Source organism: Nilaparvata lugens, chromosome 3 (genome assembly GCF_014356525.2).
Source record: "Nilaparvata lugens isolate BPH chromosome 3, ASM1435652v1, whole genome shotgun sequence".
In the NCBI taxonomy this organism is placed as follows: Eukaryota; Metazoa; Arthropoda; class Insecta; order Hemiptera; family Delphacidae; genus Nilaparvata; species Nilaparvata lugens.
In genome coordinates this window covers 77,728,686-77,753,929 of record NC_052506.1, presented here as the reverse complement: position 1 = coordinate 77,753,929, position 25,244 = coordinate 77,728,686, and the positions used below count along the sequence as shown (strand labels likewise).

Sequence of the window (25,244 nt, the reverse complement as noted above, 5' to 3'; positions counted from 1 at the left end):
ATGATTTTCATGATGGTGTTACATCATGGATTTTCGAGAAAATAAAAAATTCAATTTTTCATGATTTTTATGATGGTTAGCCTACATCATGGATTTTCTGAGATTTACATCATGGATTTTCGAGAAAATAAAAATTTAAATTTTTCATGATTTTCATGATGGTTAGCCACATCATGGATTTTCTGAGATTTACATCATGATTTTCGAGAAAATAAAAATTTAAATTTTTCATGATTTTCATGATGGTAGCCTACATCATGGATTTTCTGAGATTTACATCATGGATTTTCGAGAAAAAAAAATTTCAATTTTTCATGATTTTCATGATGGTTAGCCTACATCATGGATTTCCTGAGATTTACATCATGGATTTTCGAGAAAAAAAAATTTCAGATTTTCATGATGGTGTTACATCATGGATTCTCGAGAAAATAAAAAAAATCAATTTTTTCATGATTTTCATGATGGTGTTACATCATGGATTTTCGAGAAAAAAAAAATTTCAATTTTTCATGATTTTCATGATGGTGTTACATCATGGATTTTCGAGAAAATAAAAAATTTCAATTTTTCATGATTTTCATGATGGTTATCCTACATCATGGATTTTCTGAGATTTACATCATGGATTTTCGAGAAAAAAAAAATTCAATTTTTCATGATTTTCATGATGGTTAGCCTACATCATGGATTTTCGAGGAAATAAAAAATTTCAATTTTTCATGATTTTCATGATGGTTAGCCTACATCATGGATTTTCTGAGATTTACATCATGGATTTTCGAGAAAATGAAAAATTCCAATTTTTCATGATTTTCATGATGGTTAGCCTACATCATGGATTTTCTGAGATTACATCATGGATTTTCGAGAAAATAAAAAATTTAATTTTTCATGATTTTCATGATGGTTTCAATTTTTCATGATTTTCATGATGGTGAGCCTACATCATGGATTTTCTGAGATTCACATCATGGATTTTTGAGAAAATAAAAAATTTCAATTTTTCATGATTTTCATGATGGTTAGCCTATATCATGGATTTTACGAGATTTACATCATGGATTTCCGAGAAAATAAGAAAATTCAATTTTTCATGATTTTCATGATGGTTAGCCTACATCATGGATTTTCTGAGATTTACATCATGGATTTTCGAGAAAATAAAAATTTCAATTTTTCATGATTTTCATGATGGTTAGCCTACATCATGGATTTTACGAGATTTACATCATGGATTTCCGAGAAAATAAGAAAATTCAATTTCTCATGATTTTCATGATGGTTAGCCTACATCATGGATTCCCTAAGATTCACATCATGGATTTTCGAGAAAATAAAAGATTTCAATTTTTATGATTTTCATGATGGTTAGCCTACATCATGGATTTCCTGAGATTTACATCATGGATTTTCGAGAAAATAAAAAATTTCAATTTTTCATGATTTTCATGATAATGTTACATCATGGTTAGCCTACATCATGGATTCCCTAAGATTTACATCATGGATTTTCGAGGAAATAAAAGATTTCAATTTTCATTGATTTTCATGATGGTTAGCCTACATCATGGATTTTCTGAGATTTACATCATGGATTTTCGAGAAAATAAAAAAATTCAATTTTTCATGATTTTCATGATAATGTTACATCATGGATTTTCGAGAAAAAAAAATTTCAGATTTTCATGATGGTGTTACATCATGGATTCTCGAGAAAATAAAAAAAATCAATTTTTCATGATTTTCATGATGGTGTTACATCATGGATTTTCGAGAAAATAAAAAATTTCAATTTTTCATGATTTTCATGATGGTTTTACATCATGGATTTTCGAGAAAATAAAAAATTTCAATTTTTCATTATTTTCATGATGGTTAGCCTACATCATGGATTTTCTGAGATTTACATCATGGATTTTCGAGAAAATAAAAAATTTCAATTTTTCATTATTTTCATGATGGTTAGCCTACATCATGGATTTTCTGAGATTTACATCATGGATTTTGAGAGAATAAAAAATTTCAATTTTTCATGATTTTCATGATGGTTAGCCTACATCATGGATTTTCTGAGATTTACATCATGGATTTTCGAGAAAATAAAAAATTTCAATTTTTCATGATTTTCATGATGGTTAGCCTACATCATGGATTTTCTGAGATTTACATCATGGATTTTCGAGAAAATGAAAAATTTCAATTTTTCATGATTTTCATGATGGTTAGCCCACATCATGGATTTTCTGAGATTTACATCATGGATTTTCGAGAAAATAAAAAATTTCAATTTTTCATTATTTTCATGATGGTAAACCTACATCATGTATTTTCTGAGATTTACATCATTGATTTTCGAGAAAATAAAAAATTTAAATTTTTTATGATTTTCATGATGGTTAGCCTACATCATGGATTTTCTGAGATTTACATAATGGATTTTCGAGAAAATAAAAAATTTCAATTTTTCATGATGGTTAGCCTACATCATGGATTTTCTGAGATTTACATCATGGATTTTCGAGAAAATAAAAAATTTCAATTTTTCATGATTTTCATGATGGTTAGCCTACATCATGGATTTTCTGAGATTTACATCATGGAATTTCAAGAAAAAAAAATCTCAATTTTTTCATGATTTTCATTATGGTTAGCCTACATCATGGATTTTCTGAGATTTACATCATGGATTTTCGAGAAAATAAAAAATTTCAATTTTTCATGATTTTCATGATGGTTTTACATCATGGATTTTCGAGAAAATAAAAAATTTCAATTTTTCATTATTTTCATGATGGTTAGCCTACATCATGGATTTTCTGAGATTACATCATGGATTTTCGAGAAAATAAAAAATTTCAATTTTTCATTATTTTCATGATGGTTAGCCTACATCATGGATTTTCTGAGATTTACATCATGGATTTTGAGAGAATAAAAAATTTCAATTTTTCATGATTTTCATGATGGTTAGCCTACATCATGGATTTTCTGAGATTTACATCATGGATTTTCGAGAAAATAAAAAATTTCAATTTTCATGATTTTCATGATGGTTAGCCTACATCATGGATTTTCTGAGATTTACATCATGGATTTTCGAGAAAATGAAAAATTTCAATTTTTCATGATTTTCATGATGGTTAGCCCACATCATGGATTTTCTGAGATTTACATCATGGATTTTCGAGAAAATAAAAAATTTCAATTTTTCATTATTTTCATGATGGTAAACCTACATCATGGATTTTCTGAGATTTACATCATGGATTTTCGAGAAAATAAAAAATTTCAATTTTTCATGATTTCAATTTGAAATGATTTTCATGATTTGATTTTTGAAATAACTCCTAACAATTTTTTCTTCAAATCTAAATGTTCAAGAATGTATGGTTTTTTCAATTCCAGACTTTTATTTTTGAGTGTTTTGAACAGTCTTGGTTGACAAGTCATCTTCTCCAAGGTTCTAGATATTGTCATGTATATACAGGTGTATGAATAGCTTAGAAAACGCAGAAAATAGTTATTTGTGCAACTAGTGCGCTAAGTGACAGTTTGCTGCACTGAAAGAAACGTTTACGCACAAGCCATAGGCGAGGGCGGAATGGTTTCTTGAGTGCAGCAGAGGAACTTTGCGCACGTGTTTCACATTAAATTTTTCCTACAGTTACCATCGAATATGAAAAGTGGTTAATTATGGGTAAAATGATGGCTGAAATCCATCAAATGTTTGTCTGTATAATTTTGTTATTAATAACAACTTTAATTTATTTCAAACCTGATAATCCAATTGAAAATCAATAATCGATAATTCATTCAAATTAAAAATTGAATTAATCCAATCAATTTGAAAATTTGAATAATTTTGAGTCAATCTTAATTTAATATTTTTCAAACAATCAATGTATGAATGAAAAAAAAATATTTATTTGAAATAATGAATAATTTATAATATTCAAAATTTATAATTTAATGGGTTCTCATTTTTATTTATTTGAAAATCAGAAAAAAATACATAGAACAAGTCCGCATTCAAAATACACGCCAACAATGTCTACAGCTGATTGGGATGGCTGCAAGATAATACGCTAAGTATTAAGAGTACCTACGCAAATTAATACTTTGCGCTCTAGAGCGGAAAAGTGGTTCTTTGCGGCCTGCAATCAGTGCAGAAAAGGTCACTTTCCAAGGCACCTGTAGGAAAATGCATATTTTAGGCGTAAGTTGATTTTTCTTGTTAAATCTTGATGGCAATAAAATATAATTTGCCCCACCCGAAATCAAATCCTGGCTACGTGCCAGACTGATCAAAGCTAGTATAAAATAATTATCCAATGAAGTACATAATACCTTTTAATTTTTTTCAAAACATATGAAAAATTGCGAAAGTAACAATAAATTGTTAATTTACATAAACACATTATTATTCATGACAGAACACATGTTTCGTAATGTACAAAATTATACAATGAGAGTGGTATATATACTATGGTAATGGTAAAACGTTGTGTATGGTGTCAAACTATATGATTACATGTTCACTGTCTTTGCAGAACGAGAAACAACACACACGATGAACTGTCTTTGCGGCCTTTGTGATATATTTTGGTGCCTGAAATGAAAAAAAAACATTATTTTCAAAATCTGCAATTGATTGGAATGAAAGGAATACCACTTAATAACAAAAGTAATGAGTTATACAGAATGTTATCACACAATAGTCCAGTCACTATATACATTGGTGCTTGCAATTAATATTGTAGTTCTGATTTTTTAATATACCGTATCATTTGGATACATGAGAGAAGTCCAAAGCCAATTACTTCATGTAAAATTTTCTTCTGCTAGAAACAGAACGGCCCAAGAACCTCGTATTTTCGGTTCATTTTCCAGTTTTAAGCTATTTCTGCCAAATCCAGTAATCAGACAGAAAAATTGGCTCTCGCCTTTTTACAGATAAAATGAGATCATTCGGAACTCTCTATCTCCAATGAGTACTGAGTTAGATTTTTCAAAAATGTATAAGATTCAAAGAAAAAATCAATTCTGATGAATTTTAGTTTTTGATCAACAATATCTTCCGATTGTTACCATTTACATGTATAATTCAAAATCCATCTAGGAGCATTTTTGTGCTTTACAATCTAAGATCAGGTAGAGCGCTTCATCTCATATAGATTTCCAGGTACACCTGACAACAATACTCATTGTATTGTGAAAAACACCTAATTTTCAGCTTAATCCATCATCACCAACTACATTGTCCTGCACAATGACAGAAGTTCATGAGATTATGTTCTATGAGAATCATCCGTTAGATGCACTTCATTTCATCATTTCCTGGTGGAGAGGCGCCCATAAGGACACCTCAAGGATCAAAATTTCAAACTCTTATAACTTTTGACACAATGCTCAGATTTCATATTACTACACTTCATTCTTCTTGACTCGTCAAGGCGGTCCAAAATCATGCATCATAAGTCAAATTCGGTTGAGAAATGAAAAAAGTTATGTTGAGTGTACCTAGCCCATATTCCAATACACAAAAAAGGCCAATTTCTATATTTTATTTCTATCTTTTATTGCAAAAAAGAGCAGATAGAACAATTTAAAATGAACCACCTCTCACTCATTGCAAGCTTTTATTCATAAGACTGGGAATTATGAATTTACCATGTATTTTCATATACACATGCTTGTTGTTTGTGAAGTCTAATTTAAATGTATTTTACAGTCATAATAATGTCCACTCTCATTACACACTGAATTGATTAAATATCTTAAATGAATTTTACTATTATAGATCTAGTCATACTAGTTTTAAGGCCTGAGCAAGCATATTTTATAACCACCTACCGTTAGGGAATTACCTGAGAAGGAATACAAGAGAAAAATTAAAAAGTTCCTATTGGAGAAATGTTTTTATAGTCTTGAACAATATTTTAGCATTAGGTTGAACAGCATAGAATGATGTGTTAATTTTTTATGTTAAGTGTTAAGTTGAAATTTTTATGTAAATTTACAGTGCCTGTACAATATTTTATATAATGTGTATTGGGAATAAATAGGCCTAAAATTTGAATTTGAGCGCGACCAGCGCGCGACGCGATTTTTGTAACTCATGCAAAGGATAGGAGACGCGCAGCGTCACGTCGTGTTGCCAATTTGCGCTGATCTACTCCTTTACAAGAGTTACAAAAACTCGCGTCGCGCCACAAGCGCTAGTCGCGGCTCAATAGGGGGCTAGGCTTACAGACTGGACAGGTAGACCGGTACCTGTCCGGTCTACCGGGTAGTGAGTGACCGGCTTTAGATATTAGCGAGCGTCCATTGATTTTGATACTTTTAAAACCAATGTTACCAAAATCACCTGTTCAAGTAAACATGTGGATGTTTAACATGATGACTACCAAAGGGTTTTAGATGTAATAATTAGAACAGCTTATTTGTTAAATACACACATGTGACATAAAAAAAGCAAAATAAAAACTTCCTCCATGAGAATAGCATGTACACATTGAAGGACAGTAGGGCTTATCCTTTAAGCCGTGTCCACACTGAATAAATGTTTTACAAACATGTTTGTTGAAAATTTTTGGGCAAATTTTATTATGTTATTTGACAAACAATGTTTGTTGGTGGCCAGTGTGGACGCGTCACCAAACAAAATATTTGTAAGTGAGGAGAACAGGTTTCATGTTTTACATATGTCAACACTGAAAATGTTTGGAAAAACAGTAATTTTTTTGTTTGACAAACAATGATTGGCCAAACTTTTTAAAATGTTTGCCCCTGAGCTCCTCAACAAACATGTTTGCCGAACTGTTCAGTGTAGACACGGCTTAAGGATTTTCTCAACAAAAATAGGTCAATGACAGTCATCGGTTATATAAACCATCTTTCGGCAAAATGTCACATACCATTTAGGCGTAACGAACACCCAGACAAACGTGCAGACGCCATCTCATTTTCATAGTGGTATAGATTAAATTATTGAAATTGAAAGCTTGAAACTAATACCTTTTACACAATATTGTCGATACATGAATTTCGTCGAGGTTGCTTTGCCATTCCAGAAGTCTATTCTTTCTTCATCACTTCCAGCAATTTTGAAACTGTTCTCACTCCTTGGCAGAATGATGCACATGTTAATTAGAGCACTATTGGGCTTGTGGTGGATTTTCTTCACCAGCTTGATCATCCGCTCTGCAATGGTTACTGGCCTCTCTCTCTCTCACGGGCAAGTTGTTCATCCCCAGGTAGAGAACCTCATGATCAAACTAATCATCATAAGGCGATTGGACTTATTGAATCTTTCTACATGATTTGAAGTTGACTGTGACCTGAAAAGATAATTTACATTGAATTTATCAAAGTAAAATAGCTCATACAGAATGCAAGTCTGAAGCACTTGCTGGTATCATCAGGACATGTAAAAAGCCTTAAAGGAGGCTGAAGCTAGGCTATTATGACTAGACCGTCATAATCCTCAGCCTCCTAAAGATTGGCGCACAATGTTCCAGCCGATGAGGTGATGATCCGGAGAACCTTCTTTTGCAGAAGCAAGATCCTTCTACAGCCTACTGCATGACCCCATGCACTATGCCATAATTGATATAGCTGTGGAAGAGGCCATGGTATGTCGTAACCAGGTACTCCAAAGAAACATTTTCTTATCTATCAATTAAAAGAATGATACACAGCTGTTAGTAGTTGTACAATGAACGTTTTTTCAAGTCTATAGCTGATAAATGTCTTTTTAGTTGTTAGGTGTGGTTTATAATATTGACTCCACAAAATGGAAGTCGTGGAACTAATCGAAATTAATGGCCTATTGGCCCGTGTGTACCCAGGCTAACAAACAATTAGTAGGGAACATCTACAGAACCCAACCAATGAAGAACGGCCCTGTCTCAAAAATTTGTTTTGGAAACACCAACAATATGAATGTTCCGGGCGGCCTCCAATAGGAGATCAAGGCAGTATTGTAATGTTAGAATGCAAAACTTTAAAAAAAGTAAATTCGTGTGGCTTTTGTCGGTGGGGAGTCTCTTGCGGGAAGGCCTCACCGCCTGAATATATTTAAGCCATCAATGGGCCTTACGACTGTCATACTTCAGCCGGGACCGACAGTTTAGCGTGCCCATCTGATAACACGATAATGCGAAACTCTATTATTATTGGTATTGAAAACAATTTGTAATTTTTATACAGCATCGACAAGATTTTTATACAGCAACATGATTTGATAGGTTGATAATTACAAGAAAGCTCACCAGATACTTGATACTGTGATCACCAGCCATAAACTAGCAAGATAAACCCAAGAGCAAGTTTCAACCATAGCTCAATCAGCCTGTTATTCTCTGAAAAAAGAAAAAATAACTGTTTCTAGACCTGCTAAGAGTTTATATGACAATACAGTAGGCTACCTGTATCATGAGTATTTCAATGATTCTTTTAAAAAATCCGCTTTTGAAACCTATTTTTTGGATTTGGTTTTGAGGTGTCGTTCAATCCTGAGTGAGGCAGGAGTCAGGTGTTATAACGTGAAGCTTTATATGCAACCTAAAGCATGCTACATAATGCAAAACCTATAACGAGAAAAAAAGAAGATTGATTATTTATTGATTGATACACTAAGTACATTATCAAAATGATAGAAGAAAAAATAAGTCAACCTTGTGCTATTCCTCTCCCAGATTAGGTAAGGTTAGACACATAGTCCAAAATAGGTTAAGTCTTGTAGTTGTTCACTACAAGATAATAGGTAACTTAGATGATAGGTAGCCTAACGTGTATTATTCAATATTCTGACCAACTTTATACTCCTCCATCAACTCCTAAAATGCAATAGGCTACTTGTCCTATTTCAATAAACTCTATTGAAAAAATAGAAGATGCACATAGATTACATTTTGATCTTGTTCAATGGCTATTAAATATGTTCGTATTAATTTTGTTTTTCTTTAGATTGACTAATAACTACTGTATTCCTAACTCTACCGTTCTTTCTTTAGGCTGAAAATACAGCAGATTCTAATAATTCTAATTATTGTTTTTACATGTTTTATCAATAACATTTTTCAGTGGGTAGGTAGCCTATTCAATATTTAAGATTACAGTATCTAAGTTTCCTAATCAGGTCCCGATTTGTTGTAGCCTACCTGAGTATAATGAGAATTCAAGGCAGAGCACTCAAGTGGATTGAAGACTACCTCCAACATAGAAAACAATATGTAGAGCTGGATTTCCAAAGACAAAATCAGATAATCACTTTCAAATCAACAGCACGATCAGTCAAAAGAGGAGTACCACAAGGGTCAATCCTGGGACCGCTGCTCTTTCTTATATACATAAATGATCTCCCGGATGAATTACAAGAAAACAAAAAGTGTATCCTATTTGCAGACGACACAACTATACTACTTCCCACAAACAGAAAGGAAAATCGAAACAATATAGTTGAATCAACTCTTACTGAAGCTACCTCAATCTGCAATAGAATGAAACTGGCCATAAATAATGAAAAAACAGTACACATGAACTTCACCCCAACAAACCAAACCCAGGATGAACCACAAAACAGTAATATAAAAACAGTGGAAAGCACAAAGTTCCTTGGTGTAATTATCGACAACCATCTGACCTGGAGGCAACACACGGACTATTTGTGTAAAAAACTCTCCTCTGCTACATATGTCATCCGCAGAATCAGAAATATTGCTGATGAGAGGACAGCACTAATCGCATATCACTCATTATTTATGTCACACCTGAGATATGGCATCGTCGCATGGGGATCATCAGCACAGGGAAATCTCGAGAGAATATTAAGGATACAAAAAAGGGCAGTGCGAATCCTACTAAGAGAAAACTACATAGAACACTGTAAACCACTCTTCAAGCAGACAGGTATCCTCACAGTGATCTCAATATACATCCTGGAATCCATCATCCTAGTGGTAAACCAAAGTCCGGCTTTAAGACGAGATAAGCACAGTTATAGAACACGCAACGTGGATGACATAAGCCTCCCCCAGCATCGACTTAAGAAGTATAGTAGATCTCCGGCCTATTCGGGGGCATACCTGTTTAACCTGCTTCCTGGCAACATAAAATCCCTAGTGAATGACAACACCTTCACAAGAAGACTAAAACAATACCTGATGGACAGACCATACTATAGCATTGCAGAATTCATTGATGACCACACCTTCTCACACCTTAAATAAAAGTGAACACCGACACCCCCACGATGGGACGAAAAAGACGATTCCCCGGTCAAGCAGACTGCGGAGAAGACATAAGAAGTAAAAAAAATAAGTAAGTATGGACAGGCAAAAATTATAAGTGACAAGCATTTACGTTATTACTTATCCAGTGTAAGTTAATCGCCACGGTCCATAGATCGGGGAATCGTATGGTTTTATTAAAACTAAAAGTGACTGTTCTGTATAATTAGCAATACTTGTTTTGAAGGTACATTTTAAATTTTAAAATCTAAAAATTATTTCAAATAGGGCCTAGGCAATAATATTATCTTACCTGGTACAGTGATGAATAGCCTAATCATACTATTAACCGTTTCAACTTTTTGTTTAAAACGAATTAATCAATGTTATGTCTTTGTGTTTGATTAGCCTTCTGCTAAAGAAGGTCTTATTTATAAGAATAAACCTACCAAGTAATGAATAATTTTGTATCTACTGTACTTTTTTACATCTTAAACATGTTGACTGTTCAGTTTGTTGATAAAATATAACCTAATACCCTTACATTTCCGCTAAACATAACCTAAAAAATGATCAGTAGAAGTTTTAAACCGTTATGTTGGTAGTGAGGTCACGTGGGGTTGCCTTTGGTCTATTTGCGTTTTCTCTGTCGTTAAGATCGTTCATATTTAGGAGGGACGTACCTCAATAATTCCATACGGTATTAGAAAAAAGATAGCAGAAGTAATAATTATGACTAGCAGTTGACTCGTGCTCCTCAAGGGTCTATTTTAAAACTTGACAAACTGAAAACTTGACGTAATGGAATCTTGAAGAATTGAAAACAGGCCTATAACCATCCTCAGTTAATTAAGAATCCATTTATGCAAAATTAATCAGTTCAGTAGTTCAGACTAATTGATGATGCTTCAAACATAATTTGCCTATCCCGTACGTGTATAAGCCAGTTCTTTCCTCAATTATACAGGTGTCTGATAAGTCACTCCCTATTTTTATACAGCTATACTGTAATTTCTTTATTTATGAACCAATTTTGTTAGAACTACATCTGTTGGATAGAGCACTCCTTAAGGTTGTGTTCAACACCAATTTTCATGTTTCAGTTTAAAAATGCCCCCTCTGTTGACTGTGGAAGAACGAGCCGAAATAGCAGCTCGTTATGTGGTCTGAGGATCTGTGGTGCGCGTACAAAGATGGTGGAGGGCTGAACGAGGGATCCATGCAACGCTGGATGCAAAAACACTGAGATCTTTATTAAGAACCGTTGCAACAGAGTAACGTGAAAGACCACTTTCACGAGATCCTTGACACAGTGATTTCTTAGGGCTTCTCATGAACATTTCACGAACACTGTCAACATTCTCTGCTGTCCTTGACGTTGATGGTCTTCCTGATCGTTTTGCTTCTGCGACACTCCCTGTTGTTAGTAATTTGGAATGAAAATTTTCAACATCTTCTGCATGGATCCCTCGTTCAACCCTCCACCATCTTTGTACTCGCACCACAGATCCTCAGACCACATAACGAGCTGCTATTTCGGCTCGTTCTTCCACAGTCAAGAGAGGGGTCATTTTAAAACTTTAACACATCAAAATTGGTGTTAAACCCAACCTCAAGGAGTGCTCTAACAAATGTAGTTCTAACAAAATTGGTTAATAAATAAAAAAATAATAGAGGTACAAAAATAGAGAGTGACTTATCAGACAGCCTGTACGGTAGTATAGATAATTCTTGATGGATTGTCGTACCTTATGATATACCTTAATGAGACTAACTCAGGCAAAATGATGATGAAACTGTAAATAAATTAACCACAATAATTATGCTTTCTTGAGTGAGGAACACAAATCTCCAATCAGATTTGTAAAATTTGCTACCGTTCAGGAGGTATGGTCATTTAAAAATGTGCCAATTTTATTTTTGCCGCTCCATAACTCACTCTGTATAGTAGCTAGGGGCGCCAAACTTAGGCACTGTTGCACAAAAGCCTATTCAATTGTAATCATCATTAAACTCCACGAGAACCAAAGGTATTTTTGAAGAAGTTTTCTCTGATTGGTTCTCGTGGCATTTAATCAGGATTAGAAGTTAACAGACTTTTGTGTAACCGGGGCATAGACATAAATTGAGAGTGAATCAAATCATCACCTCTACATAACCTCTAGTCTGTTCATCTCAAATTAGGGTTCAAACCAGTTTTGGACTAATGCCGGCTTTTATTCGAATTGTATATAGATGCGTACAGACTTATGAGCCATGAACATGCACATTTCGCTTTTCATCAGCTGATACTGTGCTTGTTATATCTGTATCTTACCGTTTCTGTACAAATACAGATACAATAGGAACAGCATCAGCTGATGAAAAGTGAAATGCGGGTGTTCGTGGCGCATAAGTATGTACGAATCTCTCAGCGTGCCCCACAAAAGGTACAACAGCCGAAGACCATAGATTCTACATTAAATTAGCAACAAAAATAAGTACAGAGAAATTTTATTACATCGACTTAAGTTTTCGAGATCTATCGTTTTATCTTTATTTTTAAAAACGTCTGTAACTGGAAAATTAAATCAATCAACATCTAATTCCAATGAGATGGTGATGCCTAGACTAGATGAAGAAATAAATGGCGATGATGACAATATTGTCAAGCAGTTATTGTTGAAAAAATATAGAAATTTCGAAATTCTTAAAATTCCGTATCGAAATTATGTATCGCTTGACCACCTTCCAATTTAAAAAAACAAAGTGGCATGCAAAGTTGAATAATTTTGAAACAATGGAAATTGGTAGATCTGAATTTAAAGTCACTTTGATAGAAAACTAGCTTTTACTGTTCATGAAATTCCAATCATACTGAACATTATTTTCAAGATGCAAGATTCTTTATTGCCAGAACAACTTTACATTGTATGAGCACGTCAAAAAATAATAACAATAATATAACACTTGTGAAATAAAAGAGAAATTATTATATAAAATTAAGCATTAAGATAATAGAAATCGTATAATATATGAAAATATTACAATAACAATTTGTCTAAGAAACAAACTACAATTCATATTAATAATAATTACAAAAAATAAAAGGTGCATGTTGCATCATGAGCATTCATCACTTGATGAACATGATTCATATGTTCATAATTTGATGAACATAAACACATCAACAATTATTATGAAAATCAGATACATAATTCTGCATACAACATTAGTTTGACTACTAAACCAAATATAAGGTCGGTTACAGAGCTCGACCGACCGTCAGTGCGTATGTACCATCCTGACCGTACGCATCGATGAATCAGTTTTACACATTCAGAGCTCGACCGACCGTCAGTGCGTATGCACCATCCTGCCCATACATCAGTTTTTCTGAGTCACAAAATGGACGCCTTTACAGATTGTTTAATTGCGGCCTAAACGAAAGATTAAAAGACGTAGATATCAAGTTCACCCGATGGACGCCCAAAGAGAATTTCAAAGGGAATTTAGTACCATTATATACATCATTGCTTGGGGTGAAGATAAATTTTTCAACTACCTCAGAATCTCCATCAGAAATTTTGATTAGTTTTCTCGAGCTTGTATCACCATTGGGAATACTTGCAGTCACTTTAAGCTACGGATCAAATAAATGTAGATAATATAATTAATATATGATTTTTCAATAAAAAAATTAGAAATGATTGAAGAAATGTATAGAAAAACTCTGAATTCAAATATGACACTATTAATTGAATTCATTCATTATGCTATTCAATTCAATATCAGCTGATTGTCGGGCAGAGGTGTCAGCACATTGGTTATATTGCGATCGGGCTACTGATCAGTACAGCTCTAAAAGATTCTATTTGTTTCAATAGCGCGTCAGTCGACCGATGGAACGGATGCGCACGAGCTCGACCGATGGTATTCGTACGCTGTATAAAACTCATGGTCCTGACCGTGCGCGTGCGTGCCGTCAGTCCTGCTCTGTACGGATACATGGGATCTCTATGGAAAAGACAAGCGCGACTGACGTACGCACTGACGGTCGGTCGAGCTCATGTAACCGGCCTAAATATAATTTTAAATAAATTGAAAAAAAATAGATTCAGTATTTTGAATTTGGTGGAAATCAAAGTTGCATAATTTTTCAAAAGACGTTGCTTTAGGCAATAGACAGGACTGGTAGTGTTTATACAAATGAACAATGAGATGATTGACAGCTTTAGGTTAAAAGACAGAGGCCCGGTTGCATAACAGCCGGTTGAATTTTAACCTTGATTAATTTTTCGAGAACCAATCAGAGAAGGTGTTTTTGAAAAGATGGCTCCTCTAATTGGTTCTCGTGGAATTAATAACTGTTCAAACTTGACCGGCTGTTGTGCAACCGGCACTAGGTGCGGAAGCCTTCTTTTCAAAAAAGCCTTCTCTCATTAGTTCTTGTGGACTTAATCATTATTAGAATTTAAGGCTTATGTGCAACCGGCTTAGGATGGTCAAAGCAGTAGAAGATTTTAGTACAGAAAACGATTTGACTGAAATAATCCACTAGTATTATTCATTATCATTCTACATTAACAATGTTCAATAATTTTTGTATATACAAACAATAAATATAATCTATACAGCATTATAAAAATACTAGAATTATTTTCTAAAGAATGATGATTGAAATATCAAGGCTTTCTTTGTATTGGATGATATTAAATGCATAACAATGGAAAAAGCAAGGAACTTATATAAAAAAGGTCCATAGAAAGGATAAACAGATCACATGAACAGTCTTTCATAAAAAACAAGAGCATCATCCTTGAAATAATAAGTCAATCATCTATTAGATTTCCACATTTCCAGTGAACATTATGTTTTCTAACATAATATTCATATTAGGAACAATAATTGCTCTACAAGGCAGGTTCATAATAAGTGTACTGAGGATTTCAGGGCTGAAGGACATATATTTTTGAAGTTATAGCTACGCTTACATGGAGTCAAATTTTTACCCTGCCAGACCAACATGGCCATCACCACAAAGCAATTGCTCTGAATGGGACCATCCTGCGCATTCCCCCTCATCTACCACCTTCAAATCACTATCTCCACCTTCATGAAGCTGCTCATGGGAGGAAACATTATTCAAGGTATCAGGGGGTGAACGAACCATTGTAGCAATAGTTGACAAACGGATTGAAGTGAGATTTTTGACATATCATTTTTGAAATACTATTTTGTATCAAACATTCTCAACATTTCGACCTCTAAACAGTCTTATTAGGAAGGGAAGGAACCAGGCTCATGAGAGTGCCTCATATCTGCGATGTCTTGGATATCAACAAATAAAGATTCAAATTGCAAGACACAGTGAAGCACTTTGTACAAACTGTACACTTTTAAGGCCTCTCTATGCTGTGAGTAAGCAGTGATACAAATGATCACACCGAGAGAAACTCTTTGTACAGACTGTATAAAGAAAGCTATGGCTTCACTTTGGTGTGAGTACGCATGTGGTCATTCAAATTACAAGATTTAGAGAAACTTTTTGAGCAGACTGTACACTGGTGAGGTTTTTCTTTGGTGTGAGTACGCATGTGGTCATTCAAATTACTAGATTTAGAGAAACTTTTTGAGCAGACTGTACACTGGTAAGGTTTCTCTTTGGTGTGAGTACGCATGTGGTCATTTAAACTGTTAGATTGAGAAAAACTTTTTGTACACACTGTACATTCGTAAGGTTTCTCTTTGGTGTGAGTACGCATGTGAACATTCAAATTACTAGAATGAGAGAAACCTTTTTCACAGACTGTACACCGGTAAGGTTTCTCTTTCGTGTGGGTATGCATGTGGTAATTTAAATGACTAGATTTAGAGAAACTTTTTTTACAGACTGTACATTCGTAAGGTTTCTCTTTGGTGTGAGTACGCATGTGGTCATTTAAATTATTACAATGGGAGAAACTTTTTGTACACACTGTACATTGGTAAGGTTTCTCTTTGGTGTGAGTACGCATGTGAACATTCAACTGACTAGATTGAGAGAAACTTTTTGAGCAGACTGTACACTGGTGAGGTTTCTCTTTTGTGTGAGTACGCATGTGGTCTTTTAAATGACTGGATTGAGAAAAACTTTTTATACAGACTGTACATTCGTAAGGTTTCTCTTTGGTGTGAGTACGCATGTGGTCAATCAAATTACTAGATTGAGAGAAAGTTTTTGTACACACTGTACATTCGTAAGGTTTCTCTTTGGTGTGCGTACGCATGTGAACATTCAAATTACAAGATTTAGAGAAACTTTTTGTGCAGACTGTACACTGGTAAGGTTTCTCTTTGGTGTGAGTACGCATGTGGGCATTCAAATTACGACTCTGAGCTAATCGTTTTGCACAGACTGAACACTGATGAGGCTTTGTAAGTGTCGTTTTGAGTGTTGCATTTCTATCACTTAGCTCTATGACATCTCGATTTCGATTAGGTTGTGTTTTTACTACCAGTATTTCATTGTTTCCATCTTGTGATTCACAGTTTTCGTTTCCTCCTCCTCCTTCTTCTTCAGAGGAATCACCACAACTACCAGCTGATGGAGACACCTGAAAAAGTCCAAGAATTAAATTTGAAATATAATATTCCAGTGCACAAAAATGTCAACAAACACATTATTTTCTTGAAAACAAACACTGCATTTGTACAGTGGTTAAATCAAATGCATGAACAATTTGGTGATAAATCGCACAGATTAAATTTCAGGAGTATCCATACATCTTTATCAATCTCTATGTATTCAAATAGTTTTGCAAATAGTCAAATGTTCAATACAATTATCAATACGAATAAAGTTCCCAATAATATATGTTTGATTCGAAATTAGTTTTTTTGAGCTTTGTGTGCTGAATTGTTTTATGAAAAGTGACTGTGACACTTACATTTGACAAGTGACACAACTTACATTTTGATTCAGACTGTATAGTATAAATTGGAAATGGGACAGCTTTGGGCATCAGCCTGTTGTGCTTTTCTTCATGTCAATTACTTGTACAAAATGTTTTTAGCTCAAAAATTTCTAGTTTCATTCAAAATTTAGACTTTTTGTATAATTATTAAGTTACTGTTTTAGATTTTCTGATTCTAAACTTTAATAGATCTATTTGATTCAAAATTTGCTCGTTTATCTGAGTATTGAAGAGCGTAAATTGTATTTTGAAAAGTGAAAGTGACATAACCAACATTTTGATTTGGACAGTATAGTATAAATTGGAAATGGGACAGTTCTGGGCATGATCCTGTTGTGCCATGTTAAGTATTTCTACACAATGTGATGAATAAATAAATAAATAAATAATAATAAAATGTGATATTTTTTGAACCCTCAATTAGGTCTAATATTTTGTATTGAATTATATAAAATTAAACATAACGTTTGCACATGTTACATTTATTTGCTGAGAACATCATATGATAGGTTGAAAACTTCCAAATAACAAAATAAAGGAGACGCACACTAACTTAGTTCTAGATTGAGTAGTTGAATACTCTCTGAAGAAAGATATTCACTCAAACAAGACCGTTGAGAAATTTTATCTTGTATGTCTTTATTGAATGGATACTTTTTTGAACGCTGTTCTAATCATTCAAAACTTTCAAATCTTCAAAGAGTCATGAGGTTCTGGTAAAAACCTCTTTACCTGTTTTACAAATAATGAATTTACAAAATGAGTGACATTGCGCACTGCAGACGACAATCTACTTTTAACTGCTACATGTTTGCAGACATTTAATATCATCATCATCATCATATTTACATTTTAAAAATATCTTTATAATATTATAATAATTTCTTACCAATGGCTTTTTTCAATGGCATTTTTTATCTATAGAACATAATGCGTGACCATCAGTATCAATATTCTCACATTTGAAAAACAAATTTAATAGGTGATTGAAAATAAAATAAAAAATGATTAGATTAAATTGAAAAATTATAATATTCTTGATTGAAAAAATTAATTTTAAAATAGTTGAGAATATTTTTATCAGATGGAAAGATTATCACGAAACTGGATAAATCATCATACAAGATACAAATTAAAACGTGAACTGAGTTTATTAACATAAGTAAGTTTTTGATCTTGGAGAAAACAAATAACAGTTTTAAAAAGTAAATTATGATTCAACTGCGAATTTTGATTCAACTGAATCAACTAGAACAGGTGACATCAGATACTTGTGGATGAGAAAACTGCGTGAGGTCTACTGTTCGCAGAACTACTAGTAATGTGGTAGTAAGAGAGAAGATATGAAGTTGTGCAGAAGAAGAAGACTTGATATAAAAACATGAAGATACAGTTAATGGGAATAGGAAAAGATAAGTGCAGAGTACAGTTAATAAGAGAAATGAGAGATTAGATGGGTGTGGATCCAATTTTCTATACATTTTTCAGCATACCCAACCGGCCTTGATGTGATGAATTTTGTGGAATACTATTAAAAATTCTATTGCAATTATACATTTATTGTTTTCTGCAAACGGATAGATCAGTTCGGGGACATTCTACTCTTACGTTTTGGATATTGTATGGATTTGGGTGGTTGGTAAATGATTCTGAATTCTTATTTATGAATTTATGAATATAATGAAGCTTTTAACATAAAGTTGTTTTAGAGAGAGAACGCTCATTTCTTGGAAAAGCTCGGCACTGGGATACAGCCAAGGCTTACCCAAGTCAGCTCTAATATAATGTGTTTTTGGGCAACAAACGTTTTATTGAAATGACAGTTGAAAGCCCCACCCCAAATCAAGATTCCATATTGGAATCTAAAGTCATTCCGTTAATTGGGATATATCGTGTACACAGACACACATACACACACACACACATACAGACCAATACCCAAAAACCACTTTTTTGGACTCAGGGGACCTTAAAACGTATAGGAATTTAGAAATTGGGGTAACTTAATTTTTTTCGTGAAAGCAATACTTTCCTTACCTATGGTAATAGGGCAAGGAAAGTAATAAAGGGTAGCCTACTCTTGATATTATTTTATTTTAATTATAATAAGAATAATTATTTATTTTAAGAATAATTAATATGTAAGAGATCATACTCGTATATAGTAAATCTATGCCTATCTCTGAAACATAATCCTGAATTATTTGTTAAGCCGTATCCACACTCAACACCAGCCCTCTGATGGAACCACTTTTCTGGGATTGTTCTTGGATAGTGATATGAAGTGGAAGTCTCACTCTTCTGAACTGTTGAGGAAGCTGAGTAGAGCAACATTTGCGGTGGGTGTGATCTCCAGGGTTGCAGGTACAAGTACAGCGTTAATTGTGTATCAAGCTTATTTTGCATCCCATCTACGCTTTGGTATCATTTTTTGGGACAGAACAACAGAATTTGAATCTATATTCAGGACTCAAAAAAAAGCTTTGAGGCGAATATTCGGCCTGACAGACAGATGTTCTTGCAGACCCATATTTAGAGAACACTCCCTCCTTACAGCCCCGGCAGTTTATGTCTTAGAGTTAGCTCTATTCGTTTTTAGAAATAAGGACCGTTTCCAGGAGAGACAAGTGGCGCATTTATATAACACGCGATTCAGGGGACTCGGGTATCCAGAGCACAGGCTGACTCTCTTGGAGAAGGGCCCTTATTACATGGGCATCAAGGTTTACAATGTCCTACCACAGATAGTCAAGGAAAGTGCTACTCCTGGTTTATTTAAGAAAAAATTGAAAACCATTCTCATAGGTATGTGTCCCTATAAAGTTGAGGAATTTTTTGAGAAGATGGCCTCTACATGATTTGCCAATATAGTATGGTCACTGCTAGTGTTCTATTTATGTAATAGTTGGTTCGCCTTCGGTTGGGGTATGACAGTGGGTTTATAAGTGATCCACATTCCTGGTTTTTTTTTCTTTCTTTTTCCCATTTTGAATAATTAAATGACATTTCACACATCACTAGAGCCTAGCTCTGCTTTTGTGATTTTTACGTGAAGAATTGAATAAAATAAAAAATAAAACACATGTTCGACATACATGTTCGGCAAACATGTTTGTTGAGGAGCTCAAGTTTGGTAAATCATTGTTTGTCAAACAAAAACCTGTTTACTCCACTTACAAATATTTTGTTTGGTGTCGCGTCCACACTGGCCACGGGCAAACATTGTTTGACAAACATAATAAAATTTGCCCAAACTGTTTCAACATGTTGTTGAACAACAAGCATGTTGTCGAACATTATCTATTCAGTGTGGACACGGCTTCAAGTTATTCCAATATTTCATTGCTTTGAATGAGATTTGTTCATGTGCAGCTTATGTCACATAATAATTTACAAAATGAAGAAGTATTAATTTAGCTTATAGCTTGGAAATATTTGGAAAAACATTTACCGTACATGATAATAATCTGAGCTCAGCCTCTGGTTAAACTTTGCGGCAATTCTATCAAGCTCTCTACATTGGAAGAGTATTATGAAAGTGTGTGTTCTATAAAATATTTTCCATGACAATTCATCATAAACTATTTTTGTGTGTAAATTTCAAACAGAAATTCTATATATGAATTGCTTTTATGTGATAAATTACAATTTGAAACAATTTTGGAAATTTGTAATGATGAAGATGATTTTGAAATTTTTTTTTTTGTGAAAATTGAGTTTCAACCTTTTTTAACCTCAAAATTGTTCCAGCAATCAGATTTTCAACTTAATTATGAGTGTAACGCTAGTTCGCCTCCATGGTGCACATTGGGTAACGCTAAATGGACTGGCAAATAATGGCGGTCAGACAAACTTATCTTCTCCTGACCAAAAAATACACATCTCAAAGAATTTGGAAATATACAGTGTATATCTAGGCATTTGAGACTCATTAGCTACGGTATATATTTGTTGTGTATCTGCCATACACTAAATAAATAATAAATAAATATAGGCTACTGAAGTTACCACCTGTAATGTGTTTAATGTATTGAGACTGTTATTCATTGTTATTTGGAGTTCTTATTAGTTAATGGTGAGACTTTTGCTTGTATGTTTAATATTTCTTGTTGATTTTGTATTCTTGACTTGTGTAATGCCCTTGATGTCCTAAAGGGTTTCTGCAAATAAACGAATTTTGAAACAACTAGAGACGGGATCCATCCTTGGGCCACTGCTGTTCCTTGTCTACATCAATGACTTTCCCAAGGAAATTGACAACAGAAACAGCTGCATATTGTTTGCCGATGATACCACTATCTTGATACCATCGCAGAAGCTTCAAGACCCACACAAAATTGTCGAGACAGCACTGGAAGAGGCCACAGATACTCACATTTAAGGTACGGTATTGTTGCCTGGGGATCGGCATCCCAGACACACCTTGACAGAGTCCTGAGAATACAAAAGTAGGCCTTGAGGACGATATTGGAGAAAAACATGATGGAGCACTGTAAACCATTGTTTGTCGAGAGTAAAATACTCACAGTAGTCTCATTGTACCTGCTCGAAACAATAAATCTGGTTAAGAGGAAAGGCCTTACCACAAGACAGGAAAAACACTGCTATGACCTTCGAAACAACAAGAATCTTGACTTGCCACAACATAGACTGAAGAAATACAGCTGCTCACCAGCATATGCAGGATCATACTTTTTCAATTTACTGCCGCGTGACCTGAAGGATATGGATGACGAGGCAGCATTTGCCAGAGGCCTGAAGTCATACCTATTGGCCCGACCCTACTATGCAGTATCAGAGTATGTTGAAGAGCATACATTTCAACATATACGACATGCTCATGGAGGAAATCACCTGCCGTGAAAAATAATGACGACTCCCCAGCCTTCAGACTGTCAGGAGAACAAATACAAGTAACAAGTAACGGACATAATGGAATAGAATACAGTGAATAGAGAAAATTATCCATGTAATATCGTTATTAGAATTAACATTGATACAGATTTTGAATGGATAGTTTGGAAATGTCCCTGTAGGCCTATGTGGAAACATGAGTTTGTATATATAAACGATTGGCCGTGTCATCATACATTTTTTTATTGAATTGTTGACTTTGTCTTGCATTTTTGTTAAAGTGTTCTGACAATAAATGAATCTTGAATCTACACGTAGACAAAATACTTTAGTTGGGTTATATTATTGAGATCAATTGATTATATTCATAAAATGTTTGTTTGAGAAAATACAAATATTGCTCCAAAAACCTTTCCTTGTAAAAATTAATAGGATTTCAAATGTTCGAATGCAAATGAAGTTACCTGTTCCTCATCCGGAATCTCCTGCTTGTCAAGCCAGGACATGCTGTATTCTATGTCGATTTCCTCTTTAACAGATGCCATTTCTTCTGATTCCCTTGGCTCGGACTTCATCTTAAAAAACAGAAGAAACCGGTTCAACCCGAGTTGTTGGTAGTTGGTTGTTGGTAGTATTGGAATCAGTCTAAATACCATGGGTAGGTTACCATGTAATAATTATCAAAGTAAAGTAACTTATTAATACCATTAAAGATAAACGGCTATGATAAGTTTTTCAATTACAACTGATACGTGGGTGCATTGAATGCATATGTTGCCTAAAATTATATGGTGAACATTTACACGCCTACTTCATAATGCAATGGGAGATTGAAAAGTTTCCGGCCTGATCATAAAGATGACAAAAGTGGCTGATAAAAAATTTAGAAAAGATGAAACTTAGTCTATGGCAAGAAACACTCATAACTATTAATAACGACTGTCAGACTGTCTGTACAAATATTTTGCGTCAGTGGCAATGACAAAATGTTTTGTCTTTGATGCTTGTTGTTTACAAAGACCTTGAAGAGATGCATCTTCAAGGTCTTAGGTTGTTTACTTCGTTTGCTGCTCTATTTGAGGTTGAATTATTTCCGTAAAAGCTTCTTTGCTAATGACAAAACCTGTCATGTACATGTTTGACAGACTTGTCCTGTCATTGTCGTTAGTGACCAGCATAATGAAATTAACTTTAAAATGAAATTGAGATAATAGTTCAATTTCTATCTCCTGACACAATGTAGTCTATCTGGGCGTTTCGATAATACAGTCAATAACCACAGTAGTAATTTTGATACTTTAATTATTGGATGTAACCTAATTTGAGATGAAAGGCACAAAAAAGTAATGAAGGCTAGGCTAAACTATTTTTGTGATTTGATTCTTAAAATTAGCTTGGGCCAATATGAATAAATAATAATACTTACAATAGATTCCATGATTTTCCTTTTATTTTAAGAAATCAAGAAACAACGTTCGCTATACAGAAATACAGATACAACTTGACTTGTAAAACGATTTCACTTTGATGCCAAAGAAAGAAAGAAAACAATTTTCTTTCTTCCATGATGCCAAAACAATGATGCCACCTCAATTAGGTTTCAAATATATTTTCCTATTTTTGGTACAACTAAATTGTAAATTTTGAAATTTCACAAACAATATTTGAAAATAAAATTTTTATCAATTTTATGAATGGTTTCAGTTATAATTGATATATACATATTTATATAATCATATTACAATTTTAAGCTTTTTCAATAGTTGGCTAGTCTATGTGGAGGGAAAATGATAACCTAGAAATAAAAGTTTTTGTTTTTGACTAAACGCTCAATGAATAACAGTGAATAAGCTTATCTAAAGAGTAAGATTCTGATCATGTAAAATTTTGTTCTTTCAATAACAAGTTTTTATCATAATCGATAAGATTGTAGGCCCACTTCGCAGTTGATATGGAGAATAAGTTATAGTTTCTTTAATGCAGACAAACCTGCAACCTCCAATCGACAGTCAAGCTCAATTTTTACTGCAGTAAAGTCGTGTTTATCATTTGTAAGTAATTGGTAAGTACAATATTCAATAAAAATAACTTTTTTAATTCCATCACAAGTTACTCATAAAAATAATCATAAACTATTCTAGGTTTGAAGTCGTTTCCAAGGACTGGGGTCGCATTGACTAAAAACTTCTGTCATTTAGAAAACATCATGTTGTAGAGGTGCTAGATATACAAAAAATATACTCCTCCCCCAACAACGAGAAGAGTAGTCTTTCAATGATCTCTTCACTATTGTGTAAATCCTAAAGTTTGGTTTGGCATGTATCTCTTTGGTAATCCTGTTTGAGAATTGTTTAGCCTGTGTTGGGAAGCGGTTGTAAATACTAAAGTGCAGCCGTAAATTCCAGCCAATCTGCCGCGAGTTATATCCAATAAAGAATTATGTCTGGAATTGTACACTTTTATATCACTTCTTCTTTCTAGCAGAACCTGGTTTCATCCTGTGTACATCAGAGAGCGCTGCTCACGGATGCCTGTAGAAATAGCTTCTCCGTACTAAATATTACGACTCCAATGTACATATATTGTAATTCAATATAAGTAAAAAAACATTAATGATTTTTCAATATATTGTCAACAACATGAATATCTAACCAGACATAGAGAGAGTCCAGTGGCGGTTTCAGAGGATGGGCGGGGGTGTGGCCCCCCCTCGACCAGGAATTTTTTTATATTTTTAGGGAGCCATTTAAACACATTTACTAGACTAATTCAATTCAATTATTGCCAATTTTGAATATTCAAGACATAAAGAGTTAATACAAACTCTTTATAATATGACATATTAAAAATATAAATAAACATAATTATTCATACATATATTAAATAAAATATAAAAACCAGGCATCACCAGCACAAAGAAACTCTTTGCCCGCTGGTGAGAGTTGCAAAACAGTAAAATAAAAACATGATATTTCGAAATAATCCATAAAATTTAGGTTCAAATTTAACTAATAATTTATACCTAAATATTTTGAAAAACTCGCATTGTAAAACTACAGACTAGGTGATGTGAACAGCTTAATTATGATCAACTACAAAATATTTTTTATACCATACATAATACATATTTTATGTTGTATTTAAGTTGAAAATGGCCGTACCCGTAGTGTCCCATCTACTCCAGTGGATGCATTTGAAATTTGCCACTCGATCTTATTCA

At 33.7% G+C, this 25,244-nt stretch overlaps 2 protein-coding genes across 4 annotated transcripts in view; one reads left to right on the top strand and one right to left on the bottom strand.

Annotated features, from left to right (window-relative positions):
• Positions 1-11,815: 11,815 nt before the first annotated feature.
• On the bottom strand, positions 11,816-23,599 carry LOC111058674 (zinc finger protein 572-like). Its single transcript, XM_022346230.2, has 3 exons — positions 23,451-23,599; positions 22,489-22,599; positions 11,816-16,810 (listed from the first exon to the last, which is right to left on the bottom strand). The coding sequence occupies exons 1-3, from the start codon at positions 23,460-23,462 to the stop codon at positions 15,698-15,700; spliced, it is 1,236 nt and encodes a 411-aa protein (XP_022201922.2). The 5' UTR covers positions 23,463-23,599; the 3' UTR covers positions 11,816-15,697.
• A 199-nt stretch (positions 23,600-23,798) lies between these two features.
• The window catches only part of LOC111044125 (kinetochore-associated protein 1), a 55,994-nt gene continuing 54,548 nt past the window's right edge, over positions 23,799-25,244 (top strand). For 2 of the 3 annotated variants that reach the window (XM_039424696.1, XM_039424694.1), the window contains exon 1: positions 23,799-24,086. The gene's annotated coding sequence lies outside the window, so the exon portion shown is untranslated. The remainder of the gene's footprint in view (positions 24,087-25,244) is intronic. The other variant, XM_039424695.1, reaches the window with a different exon arrangement.

What these genes read in the sequence shown, in the direction of transcription:
- LOC111058674 (XM_022346230.2), bottom strand. An exon ending in AGATTCCGGATGAGGAACAG is followed by an intron (nt 16,811 to 22,488) that starts GTAACTTCATTT and finishes GGACTTTTTCAG; the next exon opens with GTGTCTCCATCAGCTGGTAG.